This window comes from Carassius auratus, chromosome 40 (genome assembly GCF_003368295.1).
Source record: "Carassius auratus strain Wakin chromosome 40, ASM336829v1, whole genome shotgun sequence".
Classification (NCBI taxonomy): Eukaryota; Metazoa; Chordata; class Actinopteri; order Cypriniformes; family Cyprinidae; genus Carassius; species Carassius auratus.
In genome coordinates this window covers 4,409,677-4,431,810 of record NC_039282.1, presented here as the reverse complement: position 1 = coordinate 4,431,810, position 22,134 = coordinate 4,409,677, and the positions used below count along the sequence as shown (strand labels likewise).

Genomic DNA, 22,134 nt, shown 5'->3' with positions numbered 1-22,134 from the left:
AGCACATTTGATGGGAATTAAAATGTAGTTGTACACTAGATTATATTTGAGTAAAAACAACACACAGCACTATTAATTTATTATGTTGGTTCAAGTCAGGCTACAGTTTGTTTGAGAAAGCAAACCATTCTGGTGAAAAAAGCAGAAACTGTGATCATAAATGTCATACATGTCCGCTGACTCCTAGTTAGGGCTGTCACTTTTGTGAAAAAATCATGTTTGATTTTTAAGACATAAGTGTCCATTGAATCGATTGTAAAATCGATTTTCCATGTCTAAAAAAAGACTGTTTCCTTTTTCAAAGTCAAATAACAGCCGAACGTAAAGAGAGCGCTGGAAATGCACAAGTCAGCAGTATTTCTTATTTATTGGCATGAAGTTTCTGGCAGAATAACAAAAAGCAACAGGAGTGCACCAGAGGAATCTCCTCCTCCTGGGCGTGGTCCAGAAGGATCTCTGTTTTTCTCTGAGAAAGTGTTTTTTATCGTCCTTTTGAATTTATTGACACACTATTTTCCTCTTTAATACTGTAAAGTTGCTTTGACACAATCTGTATTGTATAAGCACTATATAAATAAAGGTGACGACTAGTGCAGATTTATATAATTTATATCCACAGGCAAAACAGTATAAAAAAAAATCTAAATATGAGGAAACGTTTTAAATGGAAGGGTCTGTGCCCTAGTACTGATAAAAAGCAACACTTACATTTATGCAGATATTTTTATTCAATGGGCTTGCAATAATAGAGTTCAAGAAACTTTTGGATCAAAAATATTGCATTCAAGAAACACATTTTGCTTTTCCTAGGAATCAAACCTATGACCTTGATGTTGCTAGCTCCTGAATGAACCATTAATATCTGGAATTAATGAAGTAAGAAAAATCCCACATAATCACTTAAGATGGTCAGTACCATATACTAGAAATATAATGGTACATTTAATAAGAGTGAAATATATACGTTTTGATTTTGCACCTGTTAGTGTTGTTAATAAAAGTAAATTTTGTATACGTCTTAACTCAAGCTTAGTACTTTACTGTCAAATAACAAGAAATAAAAATAAACAAGAAATGAACATGTAATATTATTAGTAACTGCACTTATTAATTCCAAAACAATAGTAATTTTATGATTAAATTAGCTATATTTTAATACTCCCACACATCACCCCCAGCAATATCAAATCTGCTCCTGGTGCCAATATCTGTAGAACTTAGTGGCACTGCTTTCAAGTTAGTCTGGAGCCCTGAATCTTCTGCGGCAAATGGGTGCCATCAGAATGAGAGTCCAAACAACAGATAAAAACATCACAATAATCCACAAGTGATCCACATAACTCCAGTCCATCAATTAACATCTTGTGATGAAGTGAAAAGTTGCATGTTTGTAAGAAACAAATCCATCTTTAAGACAATTATCGCTTCACTTCTTTTTCCAAATCTATCCCAATCAAGGAACAAATTCATCTACATCTTAGATAGCCTGAGGATGAGTACATTTTCAGCAAATTTTATTTTTTGGGTGAACTATTCCTTCAATATTAATATACCTTGTTGATTAGGCTATACAGACAGAGATGACGTCATGGAAATTAATAAAGAATGCAATGCAAAACAGGAATAAAAATAGTGCAGTAAACATGCTGCCTTATGGCACTGTGAATTTTTTTTTTTTTTTTTTTTTTTTTTTTTAGATTTCCTGGTTCCTGAAAGTAATGTTATTAATACCATCAGTCCGTATCAGTATAAATCCCTCGTTTTGACTTGACATAGTTCAAAACGGTTTGGGAGTTGCTGTTCTTCTAAAATCTGTAGCTATGGATTCAAGAGCGATGTTTGTCTTATTATGGATGTTGCTGTCGTCCACCTCCTCTGGAATCAAACTAGATGGAAATGGCTATGTTGACGTTATAATCGCAATCAGTTCAAGAGTACCACAGGATAACACGCTCATTGATAAAATCAAGGTGAATGTGTACTTTTTGTCTATTTAACTAACTTAATGTAATTAAATGGTTTTAAATTTTAAGTCTTTTCTCATTTTATCTTTTCACATTCTTTCTGACAGGAGATGGTCACTGAGGCGTCGTTTTCCCTTTATGATGCATTGAATAAAAAGGTATATTTCAAAGAAGCTACAATTCTAGTCCCACCTCAGTGGAATGGTATTAACTTTACCAAAGCAAGAACAGAGTCATTTGGAAAGGTAAAGAGAATTATGGCATTTTATCTTGCATGCCAAATATTAATGTTAAAAAAAAAAACAAAAAAAAAACTACACTTGCATATGATGTTTTAATTTCTATGTGAAATGCAGGCCAAAATAAGAATTGATAATGCTAATCCAGCATACGATGTTGAACCCTACACTAATCAGTATGGAGAATGTGGAGCTGAGGGCGAGTACATTCATTTCACCCCAGAATACCTCCTGAATGACTCTTTTATTCAGCTTTATGGATCAAGAGGTAAATGTTGTTTTATCTTCCTTCAACATTTATACATCACGAAATAAGAGAGGTGAGAAAAGTCTCTCTCTATCTCTCTCTCTCTCTCTCTCTCTCTCTCTCTATATATATATATATATATATATATATATATATATATATATATATATATTGTCTTTCTTTTTTTCTTTTTTTGGCAGGAACCGTTTTTGTGCATGAATGGGCTCATCTGAGATGGGGTGTATATGATGAATACAATAGAGATAAGCCATATTACCACTCTAATAGCCATACTGAAGCTACAAGGTGATAACCAAAAGAAAGCATATGATTAAAAGGCGTTTGATCTTATTGGAAATTTTCTGAACCACTGGTTTCCTGCTTATCTTTAGGTGTAGTGAAAAAAATGGAGGTCAGTTTTATAATGTTACAGCAGGAGGATCTCTTCAACCTTGCCGCATTGATCCACAAACTTCTCTGCCTGCCAAGGGGTGCATGTTTTTCCCAAACAGGAATCAAATCACAAATTGCTCCATTATGTTCTCACCGAGTCTGGATCCTGTAAGTATTGATTGTACATATATCCTCACATGAATATTTCTAAGTGTATTTGAAACAAATATCATCAAACTATGAGTCGACACAAGTTTTGGTCAAAGTTTTAGTCATACAGGGTTAGTGGCCTTTATCAAAGAGATCGTTCAGGGCCAGCCCTCATCGGCCATGAGGAAGAAAAAAAAATATTATTGTGAGAGGAGACAGATCCAAGTCCAAAAATTTGAATGCTTTAAAGAAAACAAAGTAATGAAGTGAAACAACAACTAACAAATGAACAAGGAAAACAAAGAGGTGTTATTCAAAGGTGGCTGCTGTGCCAAATCCAATCATTTTCACAAACGTCCCAATATGATTTAAAGCTAAACAGTTACAGAAAACTTTTAAAGGGGGGGGGGGGGGGGTGAAATGTTCGTTTTCACTCAATATCCTGTTAATCTTGAGTACCTATTGAGTAGTACTGCATCCTTCATAACTCCAAAAAGTATTTAGTTTTATTATATTCATAAGAGAAAGATAGTCTGTACCGATTTTTCCTGGAAAAACACGAGCGTCTGGAGGCGTGACGTGTGGGCGGAGCTAAAGAATCACGAGCGCGAGTAAGCTTTTGAGTTCAGAGCGTTTGGAAGGACAAAACCAACCAAAATAAACCATGGCTAACAGTCAGATTCAGCGTATATTTATGATCCAGAATCAGATCCAGAGGCTGAAATTTAACAAGAGCAGCATCAGCAACAACGTCTCTATGTGGTATGTACTGAAACTGTATATATTTGCTTAGCGGTTTTGGAAAAGGACTAAGTTCCACTTGTCGTCTTTTTTTCTTTTTTTTTTTTTTAAGCTGTACATGTGGAAAGTGCAGTTTGATTACAACATTGCATGTTGTTTACTTGATGTGCTTACGAGCCGATAGCTAAGTTAACAACACAGAGATATTTGAAGCAGTTTTACTCACCGCCTGTGGTTCCAACACACAATCGTGACCCTTTTTCGTTGGGACTGCATTATCCTTAAGAAATAAACGATGTGCAAATCCAGCGTCAAACTGGGCCTTGTTTGTAAAACAAGCATTTTCGAAATGCAGGGAACAAACAAAAACACTTGCACAACTCCGTTGATGCTCTGTAAAAATAAACTCCATCCACTGGTCCCTTAATGCTGTTTCTCTTTTGGTAATCTGTGCAGGGTTGTCTTGCCCTGGCAACCAAAAACACACTCCTTTTGTGACATTTTGCGACGCTCTCACTCTGATCAGTGAATGTGTCTGCTCAGCTATACGGGAGCGCTCTTCCAGCAGAAGTGCCCGTAGGACCCATATAAGGAAATTCCGCTCCATCTAACGTCACACAGAGCCATACTCGAAAAAAAAACTTTCCGAAACTTGTGACAAACCGGAAGGAGTATTTTTGGAACAGAAATACTCCTTCAAACGTACAACTTAATTTTTGAAACTTTGTCCATGTTTAGCATGGGAATCCAACTCTTTAACAGTGTAAAAAACTCAGTATGCATGAAATAGCATTCCACCCCCCCCCCCCCTCTTTAAGAAAAACGTTAACAGAAGGAAACATTTTAAGACAAATATTTGCATAAAGATAATTGTTTTACCAAGTTCAGAATTAAGTTTGAGGATGGTTTGTCAAGCTCAAGGTAATGCATAATTCATGCATAATTTGTGTATATAATAGATAGATAGATAGATAGATAGATAGATAGATAGATAGATAGATAGATAGATAGATAGATAGATAGATAGATAGATAGATAGATAGATATACAGGTGCTGGTTATATAATTAGAATGTCATCAAAAAGTTGATTTATTAATTCCATTCAAAAAGTGGAACTTGTATATTATATTCATTCAATACACACAGACTGACATATTTCAAGTGTGTATTTCTTTTAATGTTGATGATTATAACTGACAACTAAGTAAAATCCCAAGTTCAGTATCTCAGAAAATAAAATTAGAATATTACTTAAGACCAATACAAAGAAAGTTTTTTTTTTTTTTTGAAAAATTGGCAAACTGAAAAATATGAACATGAAAAGTATGTACAGCACTCAATTCTTAGTTGGGGCTTCTTTTGCCTGAATTACTGCAGCAATGCAGCGTGGCATGGAGTCGATCAGTCTGTGGTACTGCTCAAGTGTTATAAGAGCCCAGGTTGCTCTGATAGTGGCCTTCAACTCTTCTGCATTGTTTGGTCTGGCATATCACATATACTCCTCTTCCCAATACCCCATAGATTTTCTATAGGGTTAACGCTGCCTTCACACTGGCAGTTGAAATCAGCTCCGATACGGCTACGAAACGACCAGAAGTCATTTATTTCCTATGGAGATTCGCAGACAGCATGCGAATGGCTACGAACCAGGTCCGAACAAGTGTGGTGTGAAAAAAATTGTGTCTGTTGGTCATCCGGATGCGTTCAAAAAATGGAACTCTTGTGAAAGTCTACGTACGGTTCCTATCCGACAACTCCAGAGGAAGTTGGCATTGCTATGGTACCAATAAACAAACCTGAATTCATAACTTTTAATAAAATAAATAATAAATAAATAATTTTATAACGATAAGTTGTCATGTCATTTTTTTTTTCATGATTTTCTAACATTATAAGAGCAGTTAATACAATTAAAATTAATAATTAAATATGGCCCCCGCTCTCGGACACACTCGGTCTCTCTCGCTCGAGTGCAGGGTTGTTTGCAGCCCTATATACCACTATATCACATCTAGCTGACCTGACATGCACATTCAGATACAGACAATATCAATCGTTCTAATCTCTCCGCCATTTTTGTTCTACTCGCTTCCGAAGCTTTCCGATGCTTTTCAGCGGTGTAGTACGACATCCACTGGGGGAGTATTGCGTATTACGGAGCTGATTTCAACTGCAAGTGTGAAGGCGGCATAAGGACAGACGAGTTTGCTGGCCAATTAAGAACAGGAATACCATGGTCCTTAAACCAGGTACTGGTAGCTTTGGCACTGTGTGAAGGTGCCAAGTCCTGTTGGAAAATGAATTCTGCATCTCCATAAAGTTGGTCAGCAGCAGGAAGCATGAAGTGCTCTAAAACTTCCTGGTATGTGGCTGCGTTGTCCTTTGACCTCGGAAAACACAGTGGTCAACACCAGCAGATGACATAGCACCCCAAACCATCACTGACTTTGGGAATTTTACACTGGACCTCAAGCTACTGGACCTCAAGCAACGTGGATTGTGTGCCTCTCCTCTCTTCCTCCAGACTCTGGGACCCTGATTTCCAAAAGAAATGCAAATTTGACTTTCATCAGAGAACATAACTTTGGACCACTCAGCAGCAGTCCAGTCCTTTTGTTCTTTAGATGCTTCTGATGCTGTCTGTTGTTCAAGAGTGGATTGACACAAGGAATGCGACAGCTGAAACCCATGTCTTGCATACGTCTGTGCGTAGTGGTTCTTGAAGCACTGACTCCAGCTGCAATCCACTCTTTGTGAATCTCCCCCACATTTTTGAATGGGTTTTGTTTCACAATCCAGGGTGTGGTTATCCCTATTGTTTGTACACTTTTTTTCTCCCACATCTTTTCCTTCCCTTCACCTCTCTATTAATGTGCTTGGACACAGAGCTCTGTGAACAGCCAGCCTCTTTTGCAATGAACTTTAGTGTCTTGCCCTCCTTGTGCAAGGTGTCAATGGTCGTCTTTTGGACAACTGTCAAGTCAGCAGTCTTCCCCATGATTGTGTAGCCTACAGAACTAGACTGAGAGACCATTTAAAGGCCTTTGCAGATGTTTCGAGTTAATTAGCTGATTAGAATGTGGAACCAGGTGTCTTCAATATTGAACCTTTTCACAATATTCTAATTTTCTGAGATACTGAATTTGGGATTTTCCTTAGTTGTCAGTTATAAACACAAAAATTAAAAGAAATAAACATTTGAAATATATCAGTCTGTGTTTACTGACTGAATATAATATACAAGTAAATATATATATAAACTATATATATATATATATATATATATATATGATATATAATGTATATCAGTTCTTGTTTAAGTGCATTTATAAATAATTAAAAGTGTGATTAAAGTAGCCAATAAATAAATAAATAAATTGATGGGCAAATGGGAAAGTTTAAGGAAATGCTAAACTCATCTTAACTCTTTTCTTTTAATCACTCATTTATTTCTGAATGTAATTTCACATTTATTTTTCCTCTGTGAAACATGCTAATGAGAGGGTGTCAACCATGGGCTTGGTCAGTCGTGTCTTTCCCTGAAAGACAGAGTAGAGCAAAGAAAATGTATCGTTTCAAATGTTTATTTTGTCATCATTTGCTATATCCAGCCAAGTAAACCAAAAGATTAAAGGGTGATACTCAATAATCTGTATTTTCTGCAAGCTTATTTTCAAGATAAATTCAGATGTCTTTTCAAAAAACACCTAAACTCCTAAAGGTCACCAAATGAGCCTGTTTAAGCACATATGAAAAAAGAATATTAAAAAAAAAATCCTAATTTTATTGTATCTGTACAGTGCAACATCAAAGGTTTTTTTTTTTTAAATTGCAGAAAATCAAGTTGCAATAACGAACAAGACCACATGGAAATGCAAAAAAAAAAAAAAAAAAAAAAACTAGCCTAAACCAACCACCTGGTAGACTGCATATATCTACTATTGTAGACCGATCCATTCTTTATCACGAATGTATGTGGAAACAACGTGAATGTTCAAAAATGTCTGTGCCTGTGCATAAATACATGTGTGATCAGTGCGTCAAGAGCACTCATACATGTATTAATATAACAGACTCACGCATGCTTACTGTACGACTTCTGTATGCCAACGCAATCGTGTTTACCTTGATTGCAGTCTTGCGTTGTGTTGGATGTGTTGACAATCTGTTCAGTCTGTACTTCACACAGCGTGTGTGACGTGTGAGGACTCATGCTCTTCAGAGACAATAACAGATTATGACAGAGCTATGCAATCTCTGATGTAATCAGTTTCCATTATATTAACGCTGTTTTGGATGGATTGTTTGAATGCATTCGCTTCCTGGATCATTAGACTGAAAACTTTTACCTCACTGAAGCAGGATTTATACATTCGCCTGGTTCCACTCCGTGTGCCTAGGCTGACTGCACGCACTTTCCCAAACGCATGAGGCTTTCATACTTTTCACGTTCGCCATTTTACTATTCTTTGAAGTGCCATGCGGCGACGAGGTGTAATTGTCCTCTAAAACCGCAGGGAGTCACCGGTGAGAAGTAATTTTCCAGTAAAAGTCTTGTGACAAGTTCATGAATTAATAATTTCTTTATGTTCAAACAAAACAATCTTAAACTTTTGGCTTTATTTCGCATTAAACACAAGACAACTTTAAGCAAATAGTGTATAATCAGTATCTAATGAATTCTAATTCTGTTTTTATACAATAAAAATAAAACGTACTTCAAATAAAAAGGCTTGGATAAACTATGCAAAAAAAAACAAAACACCAACAACAAAAAACTATGCATTGTTTTCCATCAAAAAGCACCTGATGGAGTTTGACCTTCACATTAAACTGCTTCTATTTCACACAAATGCCGACACCGACATGCATGTTCAACTAGAATTGCCCTGAACCCCTGCATCTTCGGATGAGTTTGCGCTCACTTAAAACAAACCTCTGGCAAGTTGGCAACACTGCGATGACATCGTAGTTTCCTCATGCACCCAAGCATGGTATCATTGGTATCCTTCATGCGATGGAGCCATTGCAGGGGGGCGTGGTCCGAACAGAGGGTGAACTCCCGTCCCAGGAGATAGTAGCGTGGGTGGGTAAGGGTGAGGACGGCCCACCTGATGGCCAGGCACTCTTTTTCAATGGTGCTGTACTTAGTCTCTCTCTTAGAGAGCTTACGACTAATGTACAGCACCGGCCGTTCCTCTCCCTCCATCTCCTGAGACAGGACTGCACCCAGCCCCCTGTCCGACGCGTCTGTCTGCAACAGAAAAGGGAGAGAAAAATTAGGAGTGTGTAACAACGGCCTGCCACATAGGACAGCCTTCACTTGGATAAAGGCCTGCTGACACGGCTCCGTCCACTGGACTGTATCAGGCGCCTCCTTTTTAGTCAGATCAGTCAAGGGGCTGGTGAGGTCCGAATAATTAGGCACAAACCGTCTATAATATCCCGCCAGACCCAAGAACTTTCTTACCTCCTTTTTGGTCTTGGGACGCGGACAGGTCGCAACTGCGGCTGTCTTATCAATTTGGGGACGCACCTGTCCATATCCCAAGTGGAAGCCCAGATACCTTACTTCCACCCGCCCAACCGCACACTTCTTTGGGTCATGAGGCGATTTAGAGTGGCGGCCTGACCCAAGTGGCCCTCCATTGGATTAGAATGAGCCGCCTGGAAAAGCATTTCCCTGCGGCTCCTTGGAACTAACAGCTGGGTTGTATTGTCTTTTGTCTGAGCGTCTTGGGTCACTCGATACAACCGGCCTTTTAAAATGGCAAAATACGGGTATTTGGTATTCGCCAGCCTGACCAGGGGTGACCTGCGGGGTGTTCCGGGATGCGGATCATTGTCCCCACGTCCATCACTGGACACCTGTCCACAAAATGGTCCGGATCCCCGCAATGCCAGCAGGCCAGCCTAGACCTTCCCCATGCCCCAGCGAGGGGGAATGGGCTGAACGATTGGCGTGGACAGAGCGGAGGAACGGAGGAGCTGTCCCCTCCAGCGGTCATCAGTCCCGGCCCCCGGGGCGGGACTCGAGGAGGGCCGGGTGGCCCGGGAGCTAGATAGAGGGACAGGGCGAGAGAGAGAGGGAGAGAGAGAGTTAGAGGGCAGGGGTTCACCGACCCCTGGGCACGCCACCATGTGGTCCTCCGCCAGATGGATGGCCGAGTCCAGCGACGTGGGGCGGTGGCACTAGACCCACGCGGCTGTCTTCTTGGGTAGCCGAGCGATGAACTGCTCCAGCACCACCAGGTCGATGACATGCTCCACGTCACTTCCCTCGGCCAGTAGCCACTTGCGGCAGGAGTCCTGGAGCTGTTGGGCCTCCCGCTGCAGACTTCGCTAAACCACGCCTCCGCTTCCGCAACGACAAACAGTTGTTCTGTCATGGTATGTTACAAGTCCTTGTGGAGACTGAAATAATATCATCTTTCTGTTTTCCGTTGTCATCTCTTTTTTTTGTAGTTTTAAATAAGTTATCTGTTCTTCACGGTACTCCGGTAGCACAAACATGCCCGTGGACACTGCAGAATAGCGGTTTGCACATGTACTGCACATTGGCTTGGACAACGACACAGAAGTATAAATGAAAACTGACACACAGCCTACGGCATTGAGGCTACGGTGTATGTCCGATGCAGTAGTATAATTCAGTCTTAAATCAGCCACTTCATATATATATATATATATATATATATATATATATATATATATATATATATATATATATATATATATATATATTGTGACGAGTCAGCTGCCTCCTCCCTGATTATCACCGGCACCCCGTCCTAAATCGCCGCCCTTCACCAGGCTCCCGACTGGAGTGGGTGTGTGAGAGGAGGGGCGCTGGACGAGTCAGGGCTGGCGGCGTGTGATGGGGCACACCTGAAGGAAGTGGAGCCTCATTACCGCCGCTGTTTAAAAGCCCAACGCGCCTCTCCTCAGGAGACCGGTCTCTTCCCCGTGCATGCACACTGGTGTCCTCGTGGGTCCAGGAAGGGTGCGTTGAGGGACTCCCGCGCCACCAAGACGTGAGCTGCCGGACCCGCGATCCGGATGGGAACCGCACCCGTATACACGGCCGACGGGCCAGGATGCCGGGCCGTCCATCCCCTACCAGCGCCGCGGCCAACGAGAGAGACGCGGCCGCTAGGAGAAGCCGCCGCCCCTCGCGCCCCGGACCAAGGAGGGGAGCGCGTGCGGCCGCCGGACTCCGCCCCTTGCCTGGACCCTTCCTTGATGAACACTGCCCGACCTACACAAATCCCGCAGCACGACGAGGACACCAGATTCCCTGTTATTTTGGACACTTTCCCCCTTTGGCCACTTTTATTCCCTTTGTTTTATGATTTCTGTTAATAAAAGCCTCTCCGAGGCCTGACGCCACGCCCACTGTGTCTGTCTTGTGCTCCTACCGTGACACTGGTGGAGAATGCGGGCAAGGCGGAGCCTAGACAGCGCAGTTGGGAAACGTCTGGTGACGTCACTCCCTCTCGCTTGCAAACGTTCGTGAGAACCCAGACTGGGACGGAGGAAAACTGGGGACAGCCTCCCAGCCACACAAGGGGTAAGTGACTTTTCCATTGTCATTTTACCCTGTGGTTGGTTGAGACTGTCACTAAAACCCGGTTTCTCTGTCCCTGTTCTGGTGCGCTGCGAGAGGGAGGACCGCCCGGAGAGGAAGCCCCGCCCACTCCGACCGTTTGGAGCCTGGTTGAGGATGGTAGCACTCCCGTGTGGGCGGCGCCCTGATGACGGGGATGTCGCTTGGGAGGGGGAATGTGACGAGTCAGCTGCCTCCTCCCTGATTATCACCGGCACCCCGTCCTAAATCGCCGCCCTTCACCAGGCTCCCGACTGGAGTGGGTGTGTGAGAGGAGGGGCGCTGGACGAGTCAGGGCTGGCGGCGTGTGATGGGGCACACCTGAAGGAAGTGGAGCCTCATTACTGCCGCTGTTTAAAAGCCCAACGCGCCTCTCCTCAGGAGACCGGTCTCTTCCCCGTGCATGCACACTGGTGTCCTCGTGGGTCCAGGAAGGGTGCGTTGAGGGACTCCCGCGCCACCAAGACGTGAGCTGCCGGACCCGCGATCCGGATGGGAACCGCACCCGTATACACGGCCGACGGGCCAGGATGCCGGGCCGTCCATCCCCTACCAGCGCCGCGGCCAACGAGAGAGACGCGGCCGCTAGGAGAAGCCGCCGCCCCTCGCGCCCCGGACCAAGGAGGGGAGCGCGTGCGGCCGCCGGACTCCGCCCCTTGCCTGGACCCTTCCTTGATGAACACTGCCCGACCTACACAAATCCCGCAGCACGACGAGGACACCAGATTCCCTGTTATTTTGGACACTTTCCCCCTTTGGCCACTTTTATTCCCTTTGTTTTATGATTTCTGTTAATAAAAGCCTCTCCGAGGCCTGACGCCACGCCCACTGTGTCTGTCTTGTGCTCCTACCGTGACAATATATATATATATATATATATATATATATATATATATATATATATATATATATATATATATATATATATATATTTGAGAGGGGTTCCACATGTAGACATGCCCCTTCAAACAGAGCAATCAAGCCAGAGGGCTAATATCAGGAAATTAAAATGCTTTTAAATTTTAAATGTAAAAATCATACTAACAACAAAAGTACACCTAAGGAAACATTAAAAAAGCATTTTAAAAAAAGGAAATAATCCATGTCATGGGACCTTTAAACCGGGCCGGGCAGAGCTAATAGCCTTGGGCCAGTAGCACCGAGGCCAGAATAGTGCTGCGTTTCCACTGTCGAGCCTGAAGCTCCGCTGCGCTTCACTAAAAGCCGCCCTTTACATGCCTCTCAGAACAACGTCACGCAACCTCATCATTTCACCAACAAAGAGAAATTATCAGAAAACTAATAAGAAATAAATCACTGGAACTAGCGCGATCACAAAACGAACATGGTAAAAGTGGCTGTTTGTTTGAATGCTTTGTTAAATATTTAAATTCAAAAGCATCAACGTTTTAATATAGTGATACATTAATCATAATTAATTAATTTATCAGGACTCAAAATTAGTCACACAGAAATAAATGTATTTCTATTTTATTTATTTATTTTTAACGCTTATGCAAATAGCCTGCTTATTCAGTCGAGTCTTTCTGTTTATTTGTAGCTACAGTAGATTGTACATCACATTTAGAATTAATGATAATATATATATTTTTATAAAAGTTCCCGAATATAAAACATTATAATAGTTTTATGAACTCTCGAGACGAGACTTATGACAGATAATATAAGTTACTAAAATAAATACACGATTGTGATAGAGAATAAGAAGTTGACGTCTGATTTCTCCAGCAGTCACAGTTTACCATGTTTACTATGGTAATGTTAATGTTTAGCGTGCACAGTCGTAGAGTCCTGCAACGGGTCGGGTACCGACATAAAAGTGGGTAAAACGGGTGGATTGAGACATTCCTAAAATTCATGGGTGGGCATGCGGCGGATAATTATCTCCTTGCGGGCGGGTAGTTGTGCAGATGAAAAATATGTGCAATATTTGTGTCTAAATTACCATTACACAAACGGAACAACAATATGACATTTGACCTATCACGTCACCACCAATGTGACAGTGCGACTTTTGTTGATGCTTCTCGAGCGCTGCGAGTAAGAGAGACTTTTCCACAGCTGAATTTGAAATTCAAGAATGGAGAACGCAGCTTAAACCTGGTCTTGTGGATGATATCCTTTATCTGTGTATTAACTTTAAGGGAAAGTAAATCCATAGTTTTTTCTTGTTCTTTTTTTTCATTAATAGGTCTATTTGCGTATAGTTATCAGGTTCCATAGCCTTTTTAGGTGCCGATGGGAGACTACTTGAAAGCGCACTTTAGCCTGTTTCATTAGCCCATTCATGATGTTGTTGTGATGTTGAGAGAGGTGCGAGATAAAAAAATAAAACACTTTAAATGGAATGATTTTAGCGTGTGTGATTTATCGCGGGCACGGGTCGGGTCGGGTAACAGGCCAAATATTAAAGGGTCTGGGCGGGTGTGGATTTAATTTTTATATTATCAGGGGTGAGAGGGTCGGATCTGGTGCTGAACTTTGCGGGTACGGGTGGGCACGGGTCTCCAAAAATGGACCCGTGCAGGACTCTGCAATCTTTTGCATCGTTTATAAATATTCTGCCTTGTATGGTGATTATAATTCACATCGGATTAAGTTATATCAAACACTCACTACTGACTGAAAGTGAGTTTTGAGCTCAACGTATTTTAAAAAAGTGTTTAATTTTTATTTTTAATGCTGGTGTTATAGCTGTTAGCTTTCTGAAATGATCCGTGGCGTAGACACTCCCGAACAAAAAACATTATTATATTTTTATGAAAAAGGCTACGCGGAGCTAAACTCTCGAGACGAGACTTATGACAGATAATATAAGTTACTAAATAAATACACGATTGTGTTAGAGAATAAGATGATGACATCTGATTTCTGCAAGTGGTTGCATTTACCATGTTTACTATGGTAATGTTGATGGCTAGCGTGCATAGTCTTTTGCATCACTTATAAATATTTCTGCCTTGTTTGGTGATTATAATCCACATCTGATCAAGTTATTTCAAACATTTGCTTATGACTGAAAGTGAGTTTTGTGCTCAAGTTATTTTAAAAAGTATTTAATGCTGGTGTTATAGCTTAACATTCTGTTATGATATACGGCGCTGACGCTCTCCACACGTGGAGAAACTCCGACTTTGTTCATAACCACTCCTCTAGCCCCGGCTGGTCTGCTTTGGCCCAAGGCACGATCAAGCCCCAGAAGTGACAGTGGAAATGCGAGCATTACCGCTTCTAGCCCGACATTGGAAACACGGCTAATGACATCCCAATGAACAAAAAATATAAATTATCCAGTTGGTGTAGGAATTGTTATTGACCACCCGATGGCGGGGTAGAGCACTGTGTCAAAATTTTTGAAAGCATCAGTTTGTGGTAAAAGCCTCATTTGACACATGCCTATATGTAATGCTAGAGCAGAGGAGGCATGAACAAGAGCCAACAAGGAACAACAAAACAGCTACAGTTGAATAACGACTGACAAATGGACAAGGGTAATTGACTGACAAGAAACACCTGATAACAATGAAGGGCAAACTAATAGAAAAACTACAAACTGACTACAAAAACACATCAGAAAGGAAGTAACATAAAAGTCCTTACACAGGACGAGACAGGACAGGTTTTACAGTATATGGACATGAATCATAACAGTAAGTAAACAACAGAATGACAGTGACAGATATTTGTTTACTCATTACAGGCATGTGGATGGTTGACATAATATTTGTTAAATATAAGTTTCAATCAAAATAAAGAAAAATAAACTCTGTATTTAGTTGAAATGAAAATGGGGCCTTCTTTGGGTATTTGGTGACATGTATAAAGGAAATCCTATTTTCAGGTGACTGCATTTTGTCAAGAAGATGAGCACGATTATGAAGCTCAAAACATGTTCAATAAAAAATGTGGCAAAGCAACATGGACTGTAATTTTTGAGGATTCTGTGGATAAAGACGCACTTCGTTCTCTGAAACCACTGCAGTCCCCTCCACCGCCACCATCTTTCAAAGTTCTGCAGAGGACACATCGGGTCGTTTGTCTCATCCTTGATGTCTCAGGAAGCATGCAAGTAATAACACACATAACTTCATCTGAAATCAAAGATGCTACTATGATAACCTTTTCATGTTATCAATGCTTTGAAATGAGTTTGATAAATAATTTAGAAACTGTATGAAAAAAATGTATGCTGCTGTTGGTTTTTTTCGCCCATTTTCTAGGACGCTAGAATTCTTCAACAGCGACAGGCTGCCACACATTTCCTGCGGTACATCATTGAAGATCAAGCCAGTGTTGGAATTGTAACCTTTAGTACTTCTGCTTCTACTCTGCGATCCTTGACTATTATTGACAGTGAAAACACACGAGAGACTCTCATCCAATCGTTACCAACAGTAGCAAGTGGATCTACAAACATGTGCTTGGGCCTTAGTCAAGGCTTACAGGTGCCATATTAATTACACTAGTATGAATTTGTGTTTGTTCTATGCCAGAGTTTGTAGAGTTTGTTCTATGCCAGTGATCCTTTTTTATTTCTTCAGGTACTTCAAAACGACAATGGGGATGTATTAGGAGATGAAATCATTTTTCTGACAGATGGTCAGGCAACAGACAACATTACTGGTTGTGCTCCATCTGCAATACAAAGTGGTGCCATTATACACACACTAGCTTTTAGTAACAGTGCAGCTAGTGCACTGATAGAAATGGCGAACAAAACTGGTAAGTGTTATCAGCATTAATAACTTAATTTGCCAATGTATATCATATTATAAAATCAGCATTTTAAAATTCAATGCAAAAAATTTTTTTACATGGTGAAAACAGGGGGAATATTTTTCATAGCCAGAGATGACATGATCTCTAACCAGTTAATGGATGCATTTGCTATGCTTACATTATCAACTGGTGATTACACAAAAGAACCAGTTCAGGTTTGTCTAGGTTTCACTTATTGTACATAATACATTTATTACTAAGAGATTCTCATCAATGTTATGAGTATTTCATAATTTCATTTTTTTAAATTACTTTAGCTCGAGAGTGTTGGAGCAAGGACATCTGGTTGGTTCAACGGGACAGTATCAGTGGATCAGACTGTTGGGAACAAAACCAGCTTTGTAATAATCTATGAAAAAAGTTTTCCTAGTGTTTACATACAATCACCAAGTGGCTCAATCTACACTCAGACAAATATGAGCCATGATGGTTCACTCAACATAGTCACTTTAAACATTCCAGGAACTGCAGAGGTATGATAACCTTTATGAACAAATTATTTATTCAGTTTATAAATCATAAACATTTAAATGTATTATCATAACACAATAAAAGGCATCTGGGCCAAGTGTTTTAGATTGAACATTCAACAGACTAATTAGTTTATCAGTGATGATTCAGCTGATACATTTTCAGCAAACCCTTATTTGAAATGCTTTTACTTTCTTGTGTTTGGTAGCCTGGGGACTGGAAGTACAGTGTCCAAACCTCCTCAAATCAGGCTTTCACTATAACAGTAACAAGTCAAGCACCAGATGATGTGATTCCTCCTATTATTGTAAAAACCCACATGAACCAGCAGTTCAGTGACGGCTCTAAACCCATGACAGTGTTTGCTGAGGTTAGTCAGAATTACAGGCCTGTAATAAATGCTGAAGTGTGGGCTACACTGGAGTCGGAAACTGGGTCCGTGCATACATTACAACTCCTGGACAATGGAGCAGGTAAATTACACAAAAAAAATAAATAAATAATAATAATTACAATTTTAAGGTATGTTTCCCAAATTTGGCAAATTAATCAGAAATTCATCTTTTACAGGAGCTGATGCTTTCAAAGATGATGGCGTCTATTCCAGATATTTCACAAAGATGGTAAACGGGAGGAGTAGCTTGAAAGTAAGAGTGAAGAACCAAGAGGGACAGACCAGATTTGCTGCCGAGTATGTACCTGGATATGTGATAAACGGTAAACAAGATTAATATTGGTTGGTTTGAAAGTACATTTAAATTAATGGGGATATTGCTCGTATACATAGTTAATTCCTAAATTAATCACTTTTTGAAAGAATCAGTTGAGTGAATGATTCAACATGTGAATTACATTCAACTTTAAGCATCCTATGAAGTGGACTTGACAGACTATTATGACATTTTAAGTCAGATTCCACAAAACAATTAAATAAGATAAGAGAAATATATAACCAAGCTACATTGATTTTGATATTAGATATAAAAAAATGCATATTATGACAAATTAATGAAATATTTATAATTACAGAAGTATGTCATCATACCATAGACTCTTCATGTAGTATTTTTGATGACATTTCTGGGTGTCCCGAATGAACACATTTTGTCAAGTAGTCTTCATCATTGAATAAGGAGTAGTAAACACTACATAGGGACTATGTCAGTTGGAATGCAGCTTGTCTAACATAAAGTTCTGTTCCTGAATGATTCCGTTTCGAACAGAACTTTTGTGTAAATGACTCAGTTACTCACTCATGCAGACATTCGCATTGATATAACCTTCAAAAAGAGTAACTGATTTCTTAAATGTACAAACTGGAACTAACTGTTGTATTAAAAGCAAAATTATTATCTTTAAAGCTGCGTGCAGGAAAACATAATATAAAATAAATAAATAACATAAAATAAAATATTCAGGTAGTTCCTCTAATTTCAGGTGTAGTGCAGCTACACCCTCCAAAGCCTCCAGGTTCTGAGGAACCTCTTGAGGTGGGAAACTTCACCAGAACAGCCACCGGAGAGAGTTTTGCAGTGAAACTTTCAGACACAACTCCACCAAACTTCCCTCCCAACAGAATCACAGATCTGAGTGCTGAGATCCAGGAGGACACTGTGCTTCTCAGCTGGACAGCACCTGGAGAGGACCTCGACCAAGGCACAGGTAAAATATGCACTTACTGTACCAGTATTTAAAAGGTTTTTCATTTGTTTAACATCTTCGCTGACAAAATAATAGTTGCTTTAAAGTTACATTGTAAAATAATAATGTATCTTTAACTGCCTTGCATGGCACATTTGTTTTCCTTCAAGCTAAATCCTATGAGATCAGGTGGAGCTTTGACCTTGATATGCTTCGAGGCAGCTTCAGCAATGGTCATGCAGTCAATACAGCAGGCATCTCACCTCAGAAGGCTGGATCAGATGAAAAGTATTCATTCAAACTCAATTTCCAAATCGAAAATTGCACCACAGTCTTCTTTGCGGTTCAGTCTAAAGACAATCAAAATGTATCATCTGAAACCTCCAACATTGCTCCAGGTTCAATGATCCCCCCTGGTCCAAAACCCCCAGGAGAATCATACCCATGCATGAGTTTAATAATTCTTGTAATTTCTCTGTGTGTGGAAACTATGGTCATATGCTTTATTGTTCCTTTAACCAGAAGGGTGGTGAAATTCAGGAAACGCTTTGCTGAAAGGAAAGTGGCATTAACTATCGCAAACAAATTTCAAATCAATCCCTATGCCTAATTTTAACATAACTATGTACATCCAACAGCTTTATAATTTTTCTTAAAACATTCAATTCTATAAAAAAGGATTTCTTGGTTTCTGAATATTTTTGCAGCATCACAAACAAGCATGTGTATTTTTGCAGCATCTTGCAAAGATTATTAAGTATTTCTGTTTTGTTTTAACAAATACGTGACATTTGTTTATCTTGTAGGATTATATTACATTGTGACCTTATCTAGTACGTAGTGTTGATTTCCATATAGTTGTTGATTCTCATATAGTTCCATTTTCCTTTCTTTTTTTTCCCACATGTCCGGGGATAAATCCCGTTTTTTTGTGTCCTGTCCCAGACTGGAGTTGCCACCGAAATATCTTCTTTTTACAGCACTTTCAAAACACTCATAAAATACACTGCAGTGAGCCACTACGGTCAAGCCATTCACAGTTTGAAAATACATGGTCGAGCCAGCCATGATAAGAGAGAGAGAGAGAGTGCTTTCAGAGTGCTTTTTGTCGATTACCCAAAGAGATACTAAAATAAGATGTAATGTTTTCAGATTTTTCTTGTACTTATACTTTATAATTATCGGTGTGTTCGACAGTTGTGCTTCTTTGAATAATGGTTTTCTATAATACTTTTCAAGTCATTGTTTGATGTGTTGACAACAGGAGTCTACAAGTGTATACTCTTTCAAAATGCCTCACTTGCTTTTAGTTTTACTGAAATGGAACAACATTAACAACATAAGCCCTGTAGCAAATACCATATTTCTAATAAATTAACTTTGTGACTAAACTCTCCAAATAAATAGACACTACGAAAAATCCAGCCATTTTATGTCTAAATAAGCTGGGGTGGTGCTTACGGCATATATCTCGAGCTACCCATATATCTGGCATCCCTCCATTCCATACAGTAATCAGCTTCATTTTCAGTGGGTTTGTCTCAATCTTATTAATTACTGACTCAATTTGGCATGGCAAGGATGTGATCAGTTTGTGGCACTGCTGAGGTGGCATGGAAGCCCAGGTTTCTTTGACAGTGACCTTCAGCTCATCTGCATTTTTTGGTCTCTTGTTTCTCATTTTTCTCTTGATAATACCCCTTAGATTCTCTATGGGGCTCAGGTCTGGTATGTTAGCTGGCCAAACAAGCACACCAACACCATGCTCATTTAACCAACTTTTGGTGCTTTTGGCAGTATGGGCAGGTGCCAAATCTCAAACTTACACACTCTCGCTGATCGGAACTTCGTCAAGGTTGAGTAGCTCAGGCTCATATTCTTATCAGGCACTTCCCAAAACATAAAGATAATGAGTGCATTTTAACAGAGAGAGAAGTTCATATAATATCCAACTTTATTCTCTAATATAAGGGATAGAGAATGAAGTAAATGTGTTGAAAAAAAAAAAAGTCACATAGCTTAGGGGCCCTGATGACCTTTAAGACATAGGTTGTCAAAGTGGCCCAGAGAAATAAATATATGTTTAGCGTATTGAGGGAATTTTCTGAAAAAAAAAAAGTCTTTCACTTCTGTGGTGAAAATTTTTATCCCTTGGTTTTACCTCGTTGCTTACAGGTAAGAGGAAGGTTCTTGTCAGGACTACACAAGTGGTGCCAACGCTGTCAGGAAATACAGAAAAAGATTAAACAACATTAGAATTTAAGGTAGTTTTATTTTTAGTAAGTGCTTTAGCTTGCTTTGTTTAAATTGTAAACAAAGCAAATAAATGCATAAATGCAGGGCAGGGGCCCCTGGGATTGAAGTTATGTTTGGGCCCTATACCTATACCCTACATATGCCCGCAACTAGAACATTATTATGCATTAACACAAATTACACAAAAATGAAAATATGCTGATGTTAATATATAGTTGAATTAATTTGCAACAAGTCTAGCCTAGTCAAAGTTTAAATGTAATGTTCATCATTACAATATAAAAACAAGATGTGTTCCCCCAGTTGAAAAAAAGAAAAAAAAAACTAATTTTCATATCTGTGTCCACTTAAGTAAGATTCTTAAATTTAATCAATAAATTAAATCAGAATAATAATAAAAAAACATTTTGGTTTAAATATATATTAGTGTAGAAATATTAAATAATAGCAAAAATTAAATAAGCTACTTTTTTAAAATATGAAACTACAACCGCCAGTAGAGTGGCTCTTGTGAAGTCTTAATGAGTGACTTGAATCATTAAATCAACCGATTTGTTTAAAATGCTAATTCATTTAGCCCGATTGAATCATTTACTGGTCCATGTACTGGTCATGATTCCAGAAATTACACGTAATGTTTCCCGGCAATTGTTCCCGGGTTGCTAGATTTTGCACTTTCACACTGCCAGTGATTACCCGGAATATGTGCGTGCGTTCACACACAACGCGAAAAGGTCCCTTAAAGACACGTAACATCAAGATGTGACGTGTAATGTATGAGTCGAAAAGTACGTTAACTTTCACTTAAACTGGTGAATGATGTCAGCTTCAGCGCGGAAAGTGAGGAAGGGGCTTCAGAGATGCAGCTGTTATGCTGTTTGTTATATTTTCTTTTAGACAAATCAAAACTTTTTTTCACGAAATAATTTTGTGTCTGAAAGTTACTCAGTAACTTGTTTTTTGTACATTTGCGATTGTGCAAATATTTGGAACAACAAGACTCTTTGTATGATAGGCTAACTCTATAGGCTATAAAACAGAAACTTTTTTTAATCATTTTTATGACATTTCTGCCCCACTATGTGTCATGTCAGTGAGACGAGTGGGAGCGCTTAAGAACGTCAGATCGCATAATTTAGTGGAACATTAATATAATATAGAGTCCTCTGTATAGAAATAAGGTGTGAACATATGGTCATGTATCATTTTCTTTATAAATGTCCACTCTTTTTGGCTAAAGGATTAATAGAGCTGTTTAAAGTATCCATGTGATAACAAATCAATTGGCACAAATGCGATTCAATACAGTGGAAATGTGGCTAATAATTTCTGACTGCTATACAGGTGCTTCTCAATGAATTAGAATTATGTGGAAAGTTCATTTATTTCAGTAATTCAGTAGTTTAGGTCTTTGGTTCTTTTAATTGTGATGATTTGGCTCACATTTAACAAAATCCCATTAATTCATCTGAACAAATTAGAATATGGTGACATGCCAATCAGCTAATCAACTCAAAACACCTGCAAAGGTTTCCTGAGCTTTCAAAACGGTCTCTCGGTTTGGTTCACTAGGCTACACAATCATGCGGAAGACTGCTGATCTGACAGTTGTCCAGAAGATAATC

The 22,134-nt window shown here is 39.6% G+C and overlaps 1 protein-coding gene across 1 annotated transcript; it reads left to right on the top strand.

Annotated features, from left to right (window-relative positions):
• The first annotated feature begins 1,730 nt into the window (after nt 1–1,730).
• On the top strand, nt 1,731–19,951 carry LOC113058321 (calcium-activated chloride channel regulator 4A-like). Its single transcript, XM_026226095.1, has 14 exons — nt 1,731–1,970; nt 2,072–2,209; nt 2,321–2,471; nt 2,651–2,756; nt 2,843–3,011; nt 15,204–15,431; nt 15,583–15,807; nt 15,904–16,084; nt 16,190–16,296; nt 16,399–16,614; nt 16,821–17,085; nt 17,183–17,329; nt 18,050–18,274; nt 18,424–19,951. The coding sequence occupies exons 1-14, from the start codon at nt 1,821–1,823 to the stop codon at nt 18,861–18,863; spliced, it is 2,748 nt and encodes a 915-aa protein (XP_026081880.1). The 5' UTR covers nt 1,731–1,820; the 3' UTR covers nt 18,864–19,951.
• The last annotated feature ends 2,183 nt before the right edge of the window (nt 19,952–22,134 follow it).